This window comes from Calidris pugnax, unplaced genomic scaffold (assembly GCF_001431845.1).
Source record: "Calidris pugnax isolate Ruff unplaced genomic scaffold, ASM143184v1 scaffold147, whole genome shotgun sequence".
NCBI lineage: Eukaryota > Metazoa > Chordata > Aves > Charadriiformes > Scolopacidae > Calidris > Calidris pugnax.
Genome location: NW_015092359.1, coordinates 787405 through 805923, shown reverse-complemented (window position 1 = coordinate 805923; position 18519 = coordinate 787405). Strand labels below are relative to the sequence as shown.

The following is an 18519-nucleotide window of genomic DNA, read 5'->3' as shown; positions in this document are numbered from 1 at the left end:
GAAGTGGGTGTAACATCCTGCGTGATTTGCTCTGGTGAATACTCAGAGTCCTCTCATAAACCTGGGAAGGTTTTAAATGCCAGAACTGAGGAGTAAGATGGATTTTTTTTTTTCCCAATTTTCCCTCTTAGCTAAAAAGTTTAATTGTGTGCCTGTGAGGCACTTGCTATTCTGGATCTTCCCATTTCTGTAATGCATCGGAGTTACTAATGAGCTGTCCTCTAGAGGCATCTCTTGTGCATGTGTGCTTCCTTAAAGCTGTCTGTTGAAGTGTTTGGGAACATCTGCTTCAAGAGGGTCTATTTGGAAAGGCTGTCGCTAGACATTGGGTTCTGGAAGCCACATATTCTCCCTGTCCAAGGCAGTTTGCCTGTTGATTCTCCCCAGAAATTATTTTCCTCTTTTCCTCATTCAGCTGCTCTCCTGAGTGATTATCCCAAATGTAATCTGCTCGTCTGCCTGGGTCATCTTTATAAAACTCTTCATCATTAGCTGGCTATCAGAGCCAACAGAGAAGTAATAAAAGATAAGTGGCAATAAATGCTGCTAGCCCGTTTCTGTGGAAGGAGTTATGATGTGGGCATGAAGCTTGTGTCAGCATCTCTGAACAAGGAGATCCCTTCCTCAGCTGAACAACCATCTTTGTCTGCCCGTGTGGCCTCAAGGTTCTCTGGAGCCCATCAGAGAAGAGAAAACTGGCAGGGGAAGAGATGGGGGTATCTGATTGTTTTGTTGGTTGGTTGGTTTCGGTTGGTTGATTTGTTTGTTTGTTTGTTTGTTTTTTTGAGGTTGGACTTGATGACCTCAGAGGTCCCTTCCAACCATGGTGATTCTGTGATCAATGCTTATGAATACTTAAAGGATGGGAGTCAGGGGGATGGGGCCAGTCTTTTTTCAGTGGTGCTCAGTGACAGGACAAGAGGTAATGGGCACAAACTTGAACACAGGAAGTTCCATCTCAACATGAAGAGGAACTTCTTTCCTTTGAGGGTGGCAGAGCCCTGGAGGAGGCTGCCCAGGGAGGTGGTGGAGTCTCCATCTCTGGACGCATTCAAAACCTGCCTGGACAACCTGCTGTGGGTGACCCTGCTCTGGCAGGGGGTTGCACTAGATGATCTCCAGAGGTCCCTTCCAACCCCGTATCATTCTGTGATTCTGTCTGAGAAAAAAGTGCCATTGCTAGGATGGGTGTTTTTATTTTAGAGACGTTCTTCTGCCTTCCCTACAAGCTTTCATAGTCAAAGGTAAAATTCAGTGATGCCCGAATGCAGGGGGCTGCAGGTACGTCTGCCTCAGTGGCTGGAGGGCACCGGCTCACAAACCCCTCTGGGCTGCCTGCATGGGGCCAGCAGTTCTGCAGAGAGCTGTCGTTTCCACCAAAGACCCAGCCCTTGCTTGTTTGACTTCACTAAGCTTCCTGCACTTTCAGCTTTGCTGGCAATAAACTAAAACTAGTATAATACATCTCCTCAGTGCTCGAGCATGAGGAGGTATCTACCCTCCCAAACTGTACTGATTATAAAATCAATTCTTATAATGATGCGGCTTCTGCTGTTGGATCCGGTCGTTATCAGTTCCAATTCTGCAGACTAATCGCGCGCTTTTTCAGATTAGAGAGACCAATTTAAAACCGTTACATGGACAATTAATTTGATGCAACCAAACTCTCAACAGACTTTCATCTGGATTGCTGGCATGGTGCTAAAGCACCGATAGAAATAAAATCCCCTTTGCTTCCGTCTGCTGTGCGGAAATTTGCATTTTATTTTTCCCGTGCCTGCATTGATTTATTTGAGAATACGGTGTCGTGCCCTTTGGAGAAGGCAGGAAGACACAGTATTGGTGCCTCCTGATAATCTCCTTCAAAGACTTACGTATACACTATTTTAAGTGTGAAATCACTGTTAATACTCAGTTAATTAAATGGGTATCCCACTTATTTAGTCAGGTCAGTACAACACGTGTGTATGTCTTGAGCAGAGAGATGATGAGAAGAGTCAGTGCTTGAATTCCTTTTTGAAATGTCAATAACTGCTAAGATATATTAGCCTGTAACTCCCTGGTGTTTGATAAATCATGGTAGGGAGACAAGTTTTTCATGTTCACAAGGAAAGTGGCAGGAGAAAGTGTCAACTATCTATTTTTAAAAGGTCAAAAGTCTCTAATACTTTTAAGAAAAATAGTTTTTCTTTTGTAACCTGTTTAAATCAATGTAGTAGCATTTTGCTGTCACTTTAGAGGGAAGTTTTCAGAAGGAGATTTCAGACTGGCTTGTTTCTGATCAGACTGAAAGGAATAAGAGCTCCTCCATCTACAACATGGAAAGAGAGGTAGCCAGGTGTTTAATCTTTCAGTTCAGACACATGGCAAGCTGTTCCCGGGGGTGCTCACCCGGTGGATGCTGGGCAGGATTGCCTGTGTGACACCACACTTAAGGCTAATTCCTTCTTCAGCTTGACATAAATTGTGGCATCAGTCAAACCTGGCAAATTGCTCAAAAGAGTATTTATATTTAAAGAAAAGGGGAGAAAGATTACAATTTTTGGCCCTCTTTTTCCTTCCCTTAAATCAGTGCAAAGCTATTGATTTGTTGCAGTGCAGAGATCCCAGTGAGGCTGCTTGCTCTGGGAATCAGTACCTGACACCTCCAGTATTGCTGCTAATTGCAGGTACCTACAGAGTGGAAAAAATTGCTCACAGGAATACACAGCCTCAAAGGCTGGGGATAAAAGGCCAAAAGGCCCAATTGTGATGTATCGCAGGAAATATGAGGTGAACAGATTAAATGTATAGCCCATGTACGTACCTGCTGTGGAGGGGAACTTAAGGAAGGCTGCAGGATTTTGCAGGGGGTGGGTCCCACCCAGCACTACAGAGGAGGGCAGTGTGGCTGCAGAGGGGGAAATCCTCCCCTTCACACCATGTTCCATGTCTGCAGGCACCAAACTGTGGCTGTCACACAGCCAAGCCCACCAAGTGGGCACCAGTTACTCTGTGCTTTTCCTGCTGCTGGTGTTACAAGGTCTTCCTGCTCGACAGCGTACGTCCCTGGGCACAGTGCAAGGGACTGGTGCTGTCATCTGCTGCTAAGCTGGTCTCCTGCCATGTGTATTCTTTGCTCATCTTTTGACACAAGCTTCCACTTACTCATCTGTGTTAAACTTCTATATCTGTGTATGCACACAGGCACGTACACACAGATTTGTTTTAAATAGGTGCATTTCCTAGCAGGGGAAAAATGGCCCTGTCCTTGTCTGTGTGCCCTGCTCTGATCCTGAAAGGAATTCTTATCATAAAAGACATAAATGTCCGGTCTTTTATTCTTTCATTATTTTGAAATGTGAGACCACTTGGCTGCAAGACCATTAGTTTGTGAGTTTAATACAGTCTTCTTTTTGCTGTGAGACTTTGATTAGTCTAAGAGACTTTTTGTTTAGAGGACTACAAAGAAACTGCCGTGAACTATAAATTCCTTGCGGTAGAATTGTTTAAAAGGCCATTTCAATGTATCTTGATTTTTATGGGTCGCACTTTGAGCACAGCTGGTTTGAAGAGGAACACTTCTAACGCGTCGTGCTGGGCTCTGTCACAGATGTCATGAAGATGTACCCCCAGCCCTGCCTCGGGGCAGCTTTGCAGGCGGGTTAACAAAGCCTAGTTTGGTTTTAACAGCAGCACAAGCAGCACCTTCCTCCTACTCTTCGTTTTCTGTCTCTCTCCCAGCTGTCACTGGGTCTGGCTGTCACACACAGAAATGCTGCACTGCAGCCAGTTGCTTGTGAAGGGGTAATAATGATTACAGTTCGCTGTGGTAGTGGCAAATTAGAGGAAATTTCTAAGTCACGTGATATTGTCACACCTTAAAATCTTACATTGTCTTTGAAGAAAAAATGGAAACAATCATCCTTTGTGCTTTTGAGTAAAATTGTTTCACAATAGTTTTTCCTTTTTTAGGCTGTGTTTGAGTTAACAATTTATGCTTTTTGAAGATCACTGTTGATTTCAATAGAGCTGTGCGTGCAGTGGAAACTAAGCTTAGCAGACATCCAAGCACTTTGCAACCACTGGATGGTTTGGGGGTTTGGAGGTTCGGGGAGTTTTTTTAAGAAATTGCCCCTGATTGTTTTGCATGCCATCTATTCAAAGGCTTGCAGGCATCAGAAATGATGCTCAGATTGCCATCTGGATTTGCTGTGATAGCTAGCTGTAGAGCTAATAGTATCATTCATTACAAACAAACAATGTAATAACAGTCCCATCTTCTCTCGTGATGACATATAATAAGATATGCATTATGAGCAATCATCTATTTGTGTGTATTTATTCTGTGAGACAAATCACTTGCACAAATACTAGCCAGTAATCCCCTTTTTCTGTTTGTAGCTGCTGCTGCAGGTATTATTTGCTCTCCTCTATGTAGGATCTGAGTCGACTGAGTGGGTCATTTAATTGAGCAGCAGCAGTTTGTGCTTTCAGTGCTAGAGAGAATCTGTATCCAAGATAGTGTTCTTTTGGTTATCCCTGAGCAGGGCGTGCATTTTTTGGCAGGTATGACTAAATTCACACAAATTATGCAACCAAGACCCAGACTAGTGCTGCCCGTTCTTCATAGCGTGTGACTGATCTCCTAAACTGAATGTTTGTTTTATTAATTTGTCCTTCTTACCTGAATGACAGCCTGCAACAGGTATATGGACACCCCAGGGGCTAAGAATAGCAATGGCCACCTGTCAGAAAATAGCACTTCAGTGCTGTAAACTGTGATTCATCTGCGAAGAACGATGATGAGTAAGGTCAGCACCACCAGGGTTTCCTGAAGAGAGTGTAGCAGAGGATGCACAATTCATTGTGGGGGACAGAGGCTTTGTCCTTTTCCCTCACCCCCCACAATCCTCTGAACACAGAGGGAGGACGAACCCCAACACCAGAAGTTATGCCTGCTGCCATTGACGAGTTTTCCTTTTTGTTCCCTTTTTGTCTTGAGAGGCTCATAACAATAGCTGCAGTAGTTGTTTGCTTGAGATGGGAGACAGCAAAAGTAATTTTAAATGGACATATTTCATTACTTGTTAAAGAAATGACTGTCACCTCTGTAACTGTGAATTATAATAGTAGAATTGAAACTAAGACATTCCCCAAATCTCTGAAACACCCCCCTCATGACTGCTATTTAATTCTTTGAAAAACTTGATCTTCTGAAAACTTAATCTTTAAAATCTTAATCTTGTAAAAACAGTTTAGAGATTCCTATCTTCCTACTTTTCTTTCATTCCTCCCTTAACCCTTCATTCTCCAAGCTTTCCAAAGTGTTGTTGCCTGCTCATGCCCTACTTCCATCAGATCTGTATCTTTCATTTCTCAAACTGAAACAAAGTCCAGAACCCATCCCACTCTTAGGAAGGCGAACACTCTCTCGATGCAGAAACATTTGGTTTTCAGCATTCCATTAAAAGAGGTATATCATCCAAGTTGTTCCAAAGTTAGATAGCAGATTGGATCATAAAAAATTATTACCCTCGACAGCCCTATCTGTCAGGTGAGGTCACTACGGTATTGTGGTTTCTTAATACACTTTTATTTTGCCTGTATAAGACCAACACATCTGCAGCATTTTTCCCTGAGGTGTTTAGCGGCATGAAATCTCTTCTGGCTAAATGGATTTGTTGGTATTAAATGTTCTGCTTTTTCTGTGGATTTTTTTTTTCCTAGACAACTGATTTTTAGATTGTGGGGAATGACAAATATACTGCTGAACGTTCAAAAAGAGCACAAGCGAAACCAAACCGAATCTTACAAGTCTGAGACACCTCCCACGTTGTTAGATCCTCTAGTCTGTAGTTAAGCAAGTGAGCTGTACCGTCATGTCGATACGGCGCAGGGGGTAATTGCATCTACCATCTATATCTTATAATGCATTATTTTTGAAGAAAATGGGAAGATAATAAAATGTCTTTGAAACATCCCTTGCCATGGGTGTATACCTTGCACAGCGTGAAGAAATCCCAGTCTCAGCCAAAGCATTTTATTGCTGCTGAAACCTAAATAATAATGAGGAGTACGCTCACATGTGAGCTGGTGGTTCAGCACCGATAAATCAAACCCAGTTGTCATTGCACCCTACCAAGCACCTGTTGTCAGTCCTCATGGACTTTTATTTTCTTGTTCTCCAGTCAGTTTAGAGCTCCCAAAGCAGAGGAGAGCTGGATTTCTTCTGTAGAAATCTTTGAGGAAGCAGGAGGGAGAGCTTCTTGTTAAACTAAAAAATATCAAACCACTGAGGCATTTTTTAAAGCGGAAAAGGTCAGATGAACTTAGCTGCTTTTGCAAGGCTTTTGTTTGTCTTAAGTGGACAGGTAATTTGTCAGGTATGGTTCAGTTGTTACGCAGAAGGAAGTGGAAGATTTTTTATAGTACTTGTAATAATTTTTGCGGGTTTTTTTTTGACTGTGCACCTATTGTTACAATCTGTTGTTTTACCTCACGCCTGTTTGAATTTATTTGCAACCATCATAATTTCAAAAGAATAAGGCATCCAGAAACAAGTGTTGGCCAGTTTACAATCTGACTAATTATCAAAGGTTTCATTCCAAAAATGTGTGCTATCTTTACTTTGACTTTCCTGGTCACTGGCAGCATAAGGGATGTAATTGGGCATTAATTGTCTAGAGTAGAGATCAAATAGGGTTTTCTCCAAGGTATGGAAGACTTCTTCAGATCTGTGGTCTCCAGCTTCTGTTAATAAGGATGTATCTGCTCATGGCTTAATTATAACCTCTGTAGTTTACATCAGGTCAAGACAGCAGTATGTCCTACTGCTGAAGTTGTGTCCTATCTCTTGGGAACCTTTTAGCTGTCTCCTCTGTTTCGGTAGTCTTTCACCCCCTCTTTTCTTCACTGATTTAAAAGCCATCATTAAATCTCTTATCAGTAATTAGCAGTGTCAGAGGTCCAGTTGTCAATGATGGTGGGGCTCTGCCTTCTAATACACAGAGATTGGTGATGACAGGAGGTGCAGGACTGCCTTTACAGATACAAACTTCAGCCTCAGAAGGTGCCTTTTCCTGACTGTTGGTGTTTGCCTTGGTGGCAGCTCAGCAGTGCCTCTGGGGTCTTATTTGGTATCCACCTTGTTTTTAGAACTGATTGGTAATCTTGGAAGAAGTTCCAAGTGAATTTTTCATTTGTCCATTCTCTGCTTCACCTTTTTATTGATAGCATGGCTTGAAATATCTTGACTTTTAAATTATTTTTCAGAGAGATCTCACAGAATGATGCCTTGGAGGTCATAGAAGCAAATGTGTTTTCCAACCTTCCCAAACTACATGAAGTGTAAGTAATGAGCAATCTAAATTCAAAGGAGACAATTATAAAGATTCATTATAAGTGCATATCAAAGGTTTTGCAGTTTGGCTCAGGTAAGCTCTGAAGAATTCGTAGTGATACAGGAACATTTGAAATGGCCCTTTGTCTTTTCCACCTTCTTAGCTAAGTGTCTCTTTCTTTCCCTGGTCAGCCTGAAACTTATTCTCAAACCACTACCAATATCAAAAGGTGGTGGGGTCTGCCAGTCTGTTGTAGGCTGCTCTTGAAATTGCAGATCTTCTGCTTTCAAAAAAAAAAAAAAATCTCAGTGTATAGTAGCACTACATCCTGGGGCAATCAGAGATATTTCAAGATCAATATATCGATATATTTCCTCTGATGTTTCATTTTCTCTTTGCAGAAGAATTGAGAAGGCCAACAACCTTGTGTACATTGATCAAGATGCCTTCCAAAACCTTCCGAGCCTCAGATACTTGTAAGATCTTTTTGTTCTTTGCAAATACTATCATTTTGAATGATACAGATGTTTTCTGTCCAACTCGCACTGAGCATTTTCAGTGATAAGACAGGATAATGTCCCCTCTCCCCCTACTAGTTACACATTGTTAATCCAGTTTCATCCCCAGACCTGCACACAGTCCTCAGAAAAGCTGAAGATAATGTCCTCCATGGAGAAGTCCCGTACATAAAATCCTTGAGCCTTTCTAAGCAACGGGTTGAAACTGGGTGACACGAAAAAGAGCTGGGCCTTTTTTATGTCTATACAAACAGGTTTAGATTTAAAGTCTTTGGGACAAGATCTCTCTCATCTGCCCTTGCTATGGCTCTGCCTCTGTTATACTTTGTACACGTGCTTTGAAGCATTCACATTCCCTTTTCTTTAGCAATGGTAGTGCTATAGCAATGGTTTTCATTAACACTTGATGTGAGATGATTAAAACCTTAGAATATAAATGTATGGATGTATGGTATAGCTTTATTTCATTAGCTAGCCTCATCAAGAATGTCACTTGCACAACTGTGGTTGTCACATCTGTTCCCATGGGGCTGCCATCACAATTCAGTGATAATTGAATCCATCCTTAAAATAAACTGTTACCCAAAAATATTTTCACAGCTTTTAGTGCATGATCTTGACATGACTAATAATCTCTCCTCTGCATTAGAAGTCCAATGAGCTTTGTTTAACAGTAATTGTTTATAATGGCTGTAGGTTAAATAAGCTCCCTCCATGCTCTTTACTGATCAATGGAGCAGTAGGATGTCAGCAGGACCCAGCAGGATGTCAGCTTAACTTTTAAATGTCCATCCACCTGTAACCATGTTTTCCTTACTTAAACAAGAAACCTTACTCATTCAGAAGAGCCTGATGAGGATTTCTACATTTGAATACATAACAGCAAGTGCTTAATTGTCTAGTTAGATATTTCTTAAAGATGGGATGAAATCAGGTCAGTGTTCTAATAAGTATAGCCCCCAATAAGCTAATGAGTGTTTAAGGTCTGTGAAAGTCACTAGCATCTGATGGGTTCTCTGGGCTCAAAAATCATAGAATCATAGGATCGTCCAGGCCAGAAGGGACCTCCAAAGGTCATCTAGTCCAACCTCCCCGCAGTCAGCAGGGACACCCCCAACTAGACCAGGTTGCCCAGGGCCTCATCGAGCCTCACCTTGAATATCTCCAGGGAAGGGGCCTCAACCACCTCCCTGGGCAACCTGTTCCAGTGTTCTACCACCCTCACAGTAAAGAGGGTGGTGGTATAGCAAAAATGCCAAGAGGCATTGGTTTGAATTTGAATTTTAAGATTTGAGATTTAAGGTTTGCACTTTAAGAGATAAGATGTAAAAATTTTAGCGGTACACAAACCATAATTCAAACCCTCATTGAACAGAAGCATGTGGTTAGAGTTGGGATAGGAGTGTCATTTTCTCCAGTGTTTTTACCAATGTCTGCTTTATCAAATTCACCAGGCACCTTGACAAACTTTCAATTTTGTGTGTGCGTAACTGAAATGCAGATTTTCCATTGACAGCAGGGAAATAAATCTTTAAATTTGCATTGTCAGGAAGAGAAATCATATGCCTTTTCCCTTTAGTTTCAAACCTGAGTCATTCAGCAGTTACTGCTGTCTTCGAGTAATTCTGGCTACCTATGAACAAAATCCAGCATTTGTTTATCCCATGTAAAATCCCCAGAACGAGCTGCTATGGGTAGTACGGTTGTCAGAGGTATAGGTGGGGAGAAAGAATGAGAGCACATTAGTCTCATACAAAATGGAAGAAATGTGAGCACAGTAACGAACACACTAATTTCAGTGATTATTTTTTTTGTTTGTTTTAAATGTGGGATGCACCAATTTCAGGTCATGAGGAAAAGGCAAAACTCCACTTTAAGTATCTGAAGTTGCGGAAGTTTTTCTCTTAAGATTAGTGGATGCTCCCTCTTTTGAGCATTTGTCATTGCACACCCCCATATGCACTGACTCAAACATTCAGACACGCTACCTGTATAAAAATTCAGCTGCAGCAGCTCTACTATGACCTATGGAAGCAACAGATTAAAAAGATAGAGTACTGTTTGTCTAACTAACCTGTCTTTACTCCTCTTTAGCAAGATCTATTCACTAGCTGAAATTAGAGGAAAATATATTTTGGTACTTTTTAAGGTTTTCTCTCTTGTGGGTACACAGGACTGAAAGAGGCTCTCCAGACCACTGTGTCCTATTTCTTACTGGCTCCACTCCATGTATCCCATTAATTAAGTGCTTTATTGACATTCTTGTTCTCCACTGTTCCCTGCTTTTTCTCTTTTTTCCAGGGGAGGCTTTTCCAGAAATTCAATGATTTGGTGACTAGAAAATTTCCTCTAATTTTATTTGTGGCCAGTTAATTCACATTCATTCTTGTGCAAAAGCTTTTCTATTATTTAAATTGACAAAATCTATCTTTGATGTTTACTCCACTAAAGGATTTAAGCTGCATCCCCTCTGTGCCTTCATTTTAGGAGGCAAGCACCCCCTCCCTGGTATGACTATAAATACTACAAAAGGTGCAGGTATCATGGCTCTGAGCACCTGAACAGATGAGTGTGTCTTTATTGATAATTGGCAAGGTTTGAGGTAGCTTTGCTGGGGGCATAAATCAGTGCATCACCTTTAGCTTCGGAGGAGCTACATCAGTTCACACCACAGGGATCGGGAGCAGGACGTAAAGCCCGTGTAGCTTCCACATAGCTGGGTGTGATGGTGAGTTACACCGTGCTGGGGTTGCTCTCTCTAGGTACAGTTGTACTTTCGTGTTGTCTCTTGGCATATTTCTGTAGGAAAGACTGCCATTTTCTCCATCGCTTTGTTTCACTCACTGGTGCTTGCCCTTTGGAAAGAACAGAATATTTTTCTCATAATAATGAGAAAGCAGAAGCCTTGATGTTAGGCTGCAAAATGGCAGTTGGTAAAGGTAACCCAGTCCTGGTATTCACCTCTGTGTGACATCCAAGGAAGGGTCAATTAGTGAAAATATAAAGGAAGATGCTGAGGGGAGTTAATGGATTGATGGTTTTTATGTTCAGTTTTGGGTTCTTTTGTTGTGCGTTTGGGGGTTTTTTACACAATACAGAAGTAAAAGGTTGTAAACATGTGGGACTAGAGTTTAAAATAATTAAGGAAAGGGTTAAGCATCAATGTGGATAGAAACCCTATCAATAGCTATTTGAGAAATGATAACATTTTAAGACCTTGAAGGGAAGCTAACAAACCTTTGTATATCACAGCCTAATTCTTCCATTATCTGCTGGAAGTCAGGAAGGAATAGCAAGTGGTTTCATAAATATCTTGACATTAAACAGATTAGAAGATTCTGTCCAACCATACATGGGGTTGTGTGTGAGTGGAAAAGCAAACCTGATGCTGGTCCCACTAGGATGCACTCTTGTTGCTCACATGGTATATTTTCTCCCCAGCTGGGTTCCATGCCAGCTTCCCAAATAGTCCGCATTGAGGCAGCAGAGCTGGAGATGGAGACCTGTGCTCAAGAGAGGTCCTTGGCCCAACTGTCTGCTGCAGACCCTGCTGTAGACCTCTGTAGCACTTCCTGGTCTGACCCACTGGTTGGAAGAACTGGCACAGGCACCCCCATATCTCAGAGGTATAGTGAGGTGCACCCAGGTATAGTGGTGTAGGTATAGTGCACCCAGCTGCAACCAGCACGCCAAAGTACCTGCCCGTTGCTGGGCTGGTTGTGGTTCTGCTGCAGTTCCCAGTGGCAGTGGCAGTCTGGCAGGGTACGAGATGTGTGCTCTGATTCCTCATGGCAGGGCAGTAGCTGTGACAGAACTGTTAAAACACAGTTCAGAAAATCTCACACAAAAAATATATATTTACTGGCAATTTTCATTTTAAATAAAAGAAAAATTAATCAGTGTTAATGCCTGAGACTGAGCCGGGGCACCATAGCCCATCAGTTTAGTGACCTTTGCAACATGCTGGTTGCAAGGCTTTCTCTGTGCTCCTTCAAAAATAGTTGTATAGGCACTAGGGCTTACTTATGGTCAGGCAAGAAGCTCTGGCTAGTCTTGTCAGTCCTCTCATCAGCTTCACGGCCTCGTTACAGCCACTGGCTGCTGAACATTAATAGGCTTTTATCTCTGTCAGCTTGGGCACAAATACATTTCCTGCCTGCCCCACTCCATTTGTCTCCTGGATCATCATTACTAGTATGGCAAAGAACACTGAGGAGAGAAAAAATGCTAAAAAAAATGCAATGCTGAAATACTCTAAACCTTTCAGAAAAATGCAACCTTAACTTTCTCACCAGTGAAGAGAATTGCTAATTGGTCTTCTTGGCTATACGCCAAAGAGACAGGCTGCTGCAAATTGGTAACTTATTGACCTTTTCATGGGTACAAGATTATTTATCTGGCTCTCATTAGGGAGAGCTGTGGCATTGTCTGTTTAATAATGTAGTGATGGCTTTTCAAAGCTATTTTCTTTCCAAAATTAGTTCTCACGTGTAATCTGTGTCCTTTGGTTCTTTCTTACAGTAAATGTGTCGACGTCTTGTATTAAGCAATCGCAGCTTTAAAATAGAAAGACTTGGATGTAACACTTCCTTTCAGACCAATTTTGAGGGCATACAGCTGGATTGGAGGAGGGGGGGTGGAATTTAGGTTGCAAAAGCACACATTTTAGCTGCAAAATAGTTTGCATTGTGGAGAGCAGAGCCCAACTCCAAAGTCTTGCAGCTGCTTGTACCTGCCCCATCTTATTTTGTGGAGGACCTGAAGGCATGGTTCCTAAACCCAAACCTGGATTTGCTGCAGATTCAGGGAAATCCACAGAATCGCCCACCCTTTCTGTGGAGTTGGCTCTTCAGTAAAAAGAAGTGATGCTCCCCTCCATCCTTTTGCACAGCAGCCTCACGGTAGAAAACTTTGCCCACCCAGAAGTGGGTGTTGTGGATTATACGCTCGGCTCAGCCTTCAAGGCTGGACACACAAGTCAGAGGAATCTCTGGCTGGAGTCAGGCTCACGTGCAGTATAAAGTAACCAGCATGATTAAGGGACACAGAAATAGAGCTTCCTGAGTGCTGTTGTATTTATCTCAGCCTACCTTGGGTTTGCAATTTAGCAAATACCCACACTAAGTTGATGTGCTGAACTCTGTTCCCAGCTTTGTCGGGCCAGCTCCTACCAATTTGGCGTAAAAAAAGAGCAGGTGTGTTGCTAAATCTGGAGATAAGCAGCCAGAATCTTCCAGGAATTAGTTTCTGAAAGATTTTTTTGTTCTCTGCTGATCATAGTGCTATGTTTTCTTAAGTGCTGACTCCAGTAAGCCTTTTCAGGAAGACAATTAATGCTTTGGAAAGCAGCCACCAGCCAGCTGAAAAACAGGTTCTTACCAAGCTGTTTATGCATGGCAAGGGGGGACTCAGTTATAACACAGATTAAAGAGGACACTTGTTTAAAGTGAGGCTACTAAGGGTGTATACGTTATATGGTAAATATATTGACAAAACTGTCCTGCAGGAAAGATATTCGGTAAATTGGATTATCTACATTCTAACAAGATTATCCACTTAAAGGCCTCTGGAGATTTGCTGGTTGAATAAAAAGAGGGGGAAGATCTAGGCTGCCGTCTAGCTAAATATTTTTTTTAGTTCTTTTTCTGCAATTAATTAAAAAACCCCATCCTTTCCTGCTCCTAATCACTGTTCTGTGCCTCTGTGCAATCAGTGCTTTGTGCCACCTGTAGATTCACTTCAATATGTAATGATTTGTCAGAGACACTGTCCTCTTCACCTCACGCTGCTCGGTTGACACCAGCACAAATTGAGCCCCAAACACTTTGGGATTACTGGAAAGGTCAGGATGATGGCATCGCCCAGGGCCTGGGCCGTGTTTGTTTACACATGTATGGTGAAAGCCCTGATAACCAGTGAGGCATTTGGATATGTTGGGAGTAAATTGTCATCGGGAGCAGGGTTTGAATAGCATATGTCAGAGCAACGTCACCTTTCCTTACTGCAACATGAGGATTGGGACTTTCTCAGGAAAGTACTCTAGAAAGCAAAGCTTCTCATGTCTTCTCTGTCCTGCATGAGGCACACACTACTTAGCAACAGTCTGCTTCTTCATTTACCTACTAAAGGAAATGCATGCTATAATTTGTATTTAACAAGGGGCTCGTAAAAGGATTGCATCAATTTTTAGCATATGACTCATTTAAAATTAAAGGCAGTTTTCAACTGAAACCCTGTACATCTCAAGTAATTTAGAGAGTGTACTTTAAAATACTGTAAGGGAGGAGTTACGGGTTCTTCTATTCTATTGCTTCTAATTTTTTCAGCTAGCTCCTTTTAGGAAGTATAAGTGCAGAAGTACTTTAAATAATAAGGGTCTTGTGAAATCCACCTGCTTCATTAATCATGCTTTCTATTTAACTATATGTAATAGTTTTTCAAAGGCACTTTTGCAGAGCTTTCTTGGTCACATGTGACAGCTGTTATTTTTAAGCTAATGCAATGTCAGACCGTTCTGACTCCTGAGACAAAACAGTCATGACATTCCAGCAACTTTCCCAAATTGGCTTCTTGAATATTCACTATACTTCTTTAATTTTTTTCCTGCACATAATGCATTGCTTTTTGTTATAAGATGAGACAGATAACAAGTTGGCTTTTCAACGTCTGAGGGTATCCAGTTACCACCCTGGGGAGCTCAGAGCGGTGCTTATGCAAGGGAGTGACTGTTTTATGGACCTGTGTGTCACCCTGAGTGCCCAAATGCAGGATTTGGTTGTCACATGGAGGTGTTCGGTTCCAGTTCAGATTATGAAAACTGAAAGGCTGCAACGCTCTGGAAATAATCTACATTCATAACAAACATCAAATGAATGCTGCTGCTTTTTCCCAGTCTCAACCAATCTTTTTCATCACCATTTAACCATTCAGGAATGAATCTTAAAAAAAATAAAAATAAATAAAATAAATAAAATAAAATTCAATGAAATTCAATGAAAAAATAACATCCAGTAACAAAATATTGCTCTGTTTAAGTGGCAGGATAAAAATTACCTTCCATGTACTACTAAAATGTTCCTTAAGGAACCGGCATTCTTGGTGAAAGGTTACCTTCTCTACCATCTCACATATTAAAAGTACAAAGATAAAACTAAACTTTCAAGAACTCAAATTTTCTCTTTGTTTGGTAGAGTCAAAATGAAACATTTTGGTGGCTGGGAAAAACTCCCAGCTGGGTCCAGCTCCTCCTCGCTCCTGCGCTCAGCCCTCCTTCCAGCCATCAGCAGCCACCAGCCATCTCCTGCTGCATGGCAATATCATGTTTATCCTGCCCTTGCTACTGTTCTGGATAACAAATTTTGCTTAAATTAGGTGCGGTACAGCTCTGTGGGACCTGTGACCCTGTTTCCTCACTGGCTGTGGGCACAGGGTTGTCCTTCAGAGTCAGCATTTCTGGGATGATGTTTCCTGGACAGGAACTGCGACACAGAGACCGGTGATACTCAATGTGGTGGGAGGGTGGAAGTAATTAAATATGGAGCCTCAGAACCATTTCCAGTCACACAAACTGCTGAAACGTTCTCATGTGTTCAGTTCCTCACTACTGGAGGTGCTGGGGAATAAAGCGTCCTAAATCTCTCTTAGTTTCATGAAATAACGTTAATTCCAGTGGAATTAATGTATTCTCTATTGGAGTAAAAGGTGGAAGTTGTGTTAAGTGAATTGATGCTTTTCTCTTAAAAGAGCTGCTATGAAAATAATTATCCTGTGTCAGTGCAACTGATTTCTTAGAATATGTTTGGGAAATTAACACCAACAGTTGCCTGAGATCATCGGGAGGGACCATGTCATTATCTAAAGTAGGGTTTCTCCCTTGACTTCAGTGGGGCAGAATTCAGCTTGTGCTTTAGAGAAAAATCTTTTTACATTACAATATCAGGTTTCCTACGGGCAAACCCCCTCTTTGTGGCTAAACTCTGCCTTTTGTGGCTGACATTTTAAGTCCTGTGTTCTTTTTTCTTTTTTAATTATTGCTTCCTTCCTGGGGCAGAGCAAATAATCTTCATCTGTTCTCTCCCCCTTAGGTTAATATCAAACACTGGCCTTCGGTTTTTACCTGCTGTCCACAAGGTGCACTCTCTCCAGAAAGTTTTACTGTAAGTTTTAATGTCTGCTTTTCACTTCTTAAAAGCTCCCTTTGAATGTTCTCCTGCTCCAACAAAACCTTTTAAGATGTGATGCCTCTTGTGTTCACTTATTACCTTCGCGGTACCGTTTTGGGTTGTAATTTTGTAGGCATTGATGATAACGTGGCCCAAAAGGTCTCAGTTCTCTCTAGGTCTCCCCTCTACAAAGCATTATAATCCACACTTTGCAGACCACTCTTCCTTTAACTATACTGTGAGCATGTGCCTGGAAGGCCCAGGGGAGGGATAACAGCTTTTTACTCCTCTTTCACCAGTTGAAATCCAAATCAGGCTGGTGGCAGTGGAAATTTGTTGCCACCTGGTGACAGTTCTCTGGTCTGCATGAGAACTATTTCTTCTCTTCCTTTGGACAAGATGTATTGTTAATGCACCAGCTAAGTTCTGCATGTTCAAATCTTTGATTAGAATCATAAAGATCATGGAGTTCCAACCCCCCTGCCATGGGCAGGGACACCTCCCACCAGACCAGGTTGCTCCAAGCCCCATCCAGCCTGGCCTTGAACCCCTCCAGGGATGGGGCAGCCACAGCTTCTCTGGGCAACCTCTTCCAGGGTCTCACCACCCTCACAGGAAAGAATTTCTTCCTAATATCTGATCTAAATCTCTCTTCTTTCAGTTTAAAGCCATAGATTTCAAGCTGCAGAAACATGAATCCCTAAATCTCCCCTCTTTCAATTTAAAACCATAGAAGATTTCAAGCTGCAGAAACATGAATCCTGCAATTGTCTTTGTAATGGATGTTAATATAAATAAAAATGCATAGAAAACATAGGGAGGGGTGACTGAATATAGTATACACACACATATGATAAGAAATAAATTTCTGTAATACTCTTCACATCTGTAATTCTATGAACTGCAGTTCAGGGCTCCCAGAGACCATCATGCAAATGCAACAGGTATGGAGCTATAGAGCCTTCCTCCTGTATACCTTTATGTTTATCATCAGTCTTACATAGACTTGAATTATTGTGTTCTAGTGAGCAAGAGTTTGGTTTTTTTCATGCAAAACTTCTCACTTTCCTGTCAGAATAAGTAGGCCCTGATACTTCTTGAGTCTCGAACTAGGCCTTAGTTCAAACCCTAAGGGCCCACTAAGGTCAGTAAAGAAAATTCTTATTGCCTTCAACCTTGTGGGTTGAGATAAAAACAGTTTAATTAGAACAGTAATGGAAGAGGAAATAATGATAAAAGAATATACAAAATAAAGTGACACAAGTCGCTCTCACCACCAGTGATCGATTGCCCATCCCATCCCAAGCAGTGAAGGTGGGTTTCTGCCCCCGATCGATTGCCCATCCCATCCCAAGCAGCAAAGGTGGGTTTCTGGCCCCCCTGGCCAACCCCTATTTATATACTGAGCATGGCATCTATGGTATGGAATAGTCCTTAGGCCAGCTTGTCAAGTCTGAGCTTCTACGGGGAGCTGGAAAAGTCCTTGATAAATATAAACATGGCTTAGCAACAGCTAAAACAATATGTGTTATCAGCATTATTTTCATACTAAATCCAAACCAAGCAGCTACTAGAAAGAGGGGGTGGAATTTAGGTTGCAAAAGCACACATTTTAGCTGCAAAATAGTTTGCATTGTGGAGAGCAGAGCCCAACTCCAAAGTCTTGCAGCTGCTTGTACCTGCCCCATCTTATTTTGTGGAGGACCTGAAGGCATGGTTCCTAAACCCAAACCTGGATTTGCTGCAGATTCAGGGAAATCCACAGAATCGCCCACCCTTTCTGTGGAGTTGGCTCTTCAGTAAAAAGAAGTGATGCTCCCCTCCATCCTTTTGCACAGCAGCCTCACGGTAGAAAACTTTGCCCACCCAGAAGTGGGTGTTGTGGATTATACGCTCGGCTCAGCCTTCAAGGCTGGACACACAAGTCAGAGGAATCTCTGGCTGGAGTCAGGCTCACGTGCAGTATAAAGTAACCAGCATGATTAAGGGACACAGAAATAGAGCTTCCTGAGTGCTGTTGTATTTATCTCAGCCTACCTTGGGTTTGCAATTTAGCAAATACCCACACTAAGTTGATGTGCTGAACTCTGTTCCCAGCTTTGTCGGGCCAGCTCCTACCAATTTGGCGTAAAAAAAGAGCAGGTGTGTTGCTAAATCTGGAGATAAGCAGCCAGAATCTTCCAGGAATTAGTTTCTGAAAGATTTTTTTGTTCTCTGCTGATCATAGTGCTATGTTTTCTTAAGTGCTGACTCCAGTAAGCCTTTTCAGGAAGACAATTAATGCTTTGGAAAGCAGCCACCAGCCAGCTGAAAAACAGGTTCTTACCAAGCTGTTTATGCATGGCAAGGGGGGACTCAGTTATAACACAGATTAAAGAGGACACTTGTTTAAAGTGAGGCTACTAAGAGTGTATACGTTATATGGTAAATATATTGACAAAACTGTCCTGCAGGAAAGATATTCGGTAAATTGGATTATCTACATTCTAACAAGATTATCCACTTAAAGGCCTCTGG

The 18519-nt window shown here is 42.0% G+C and overlaps 1 protein-coding gene across 1 annotated transcript in view; it reads left to right on the top strand.

Moving 5' to 3' along the window:
- Positions 1-18519, top strand: part of FSHR (follicle stimulating hormone receptor) — a 90128-nt gene that overhangs the window by 49665 nt on the left and 21944 nt on the right. Inside the window, exons 3-5 of the mRNA XM_014962363.1 lie at positions 7255-7329; positions 7724-7798; positions 15925-15996. Of these exons, the coding sequence (XP_014817849.1) occupies positions 7255-7329; positions 7724-7798; positions 15925-15996 (222 nt within the window). The remainder of the gene's footprint in view (positions 1-7254; positions 7330-7723; positions 7799-15924; positions 15997-18519) is intronic.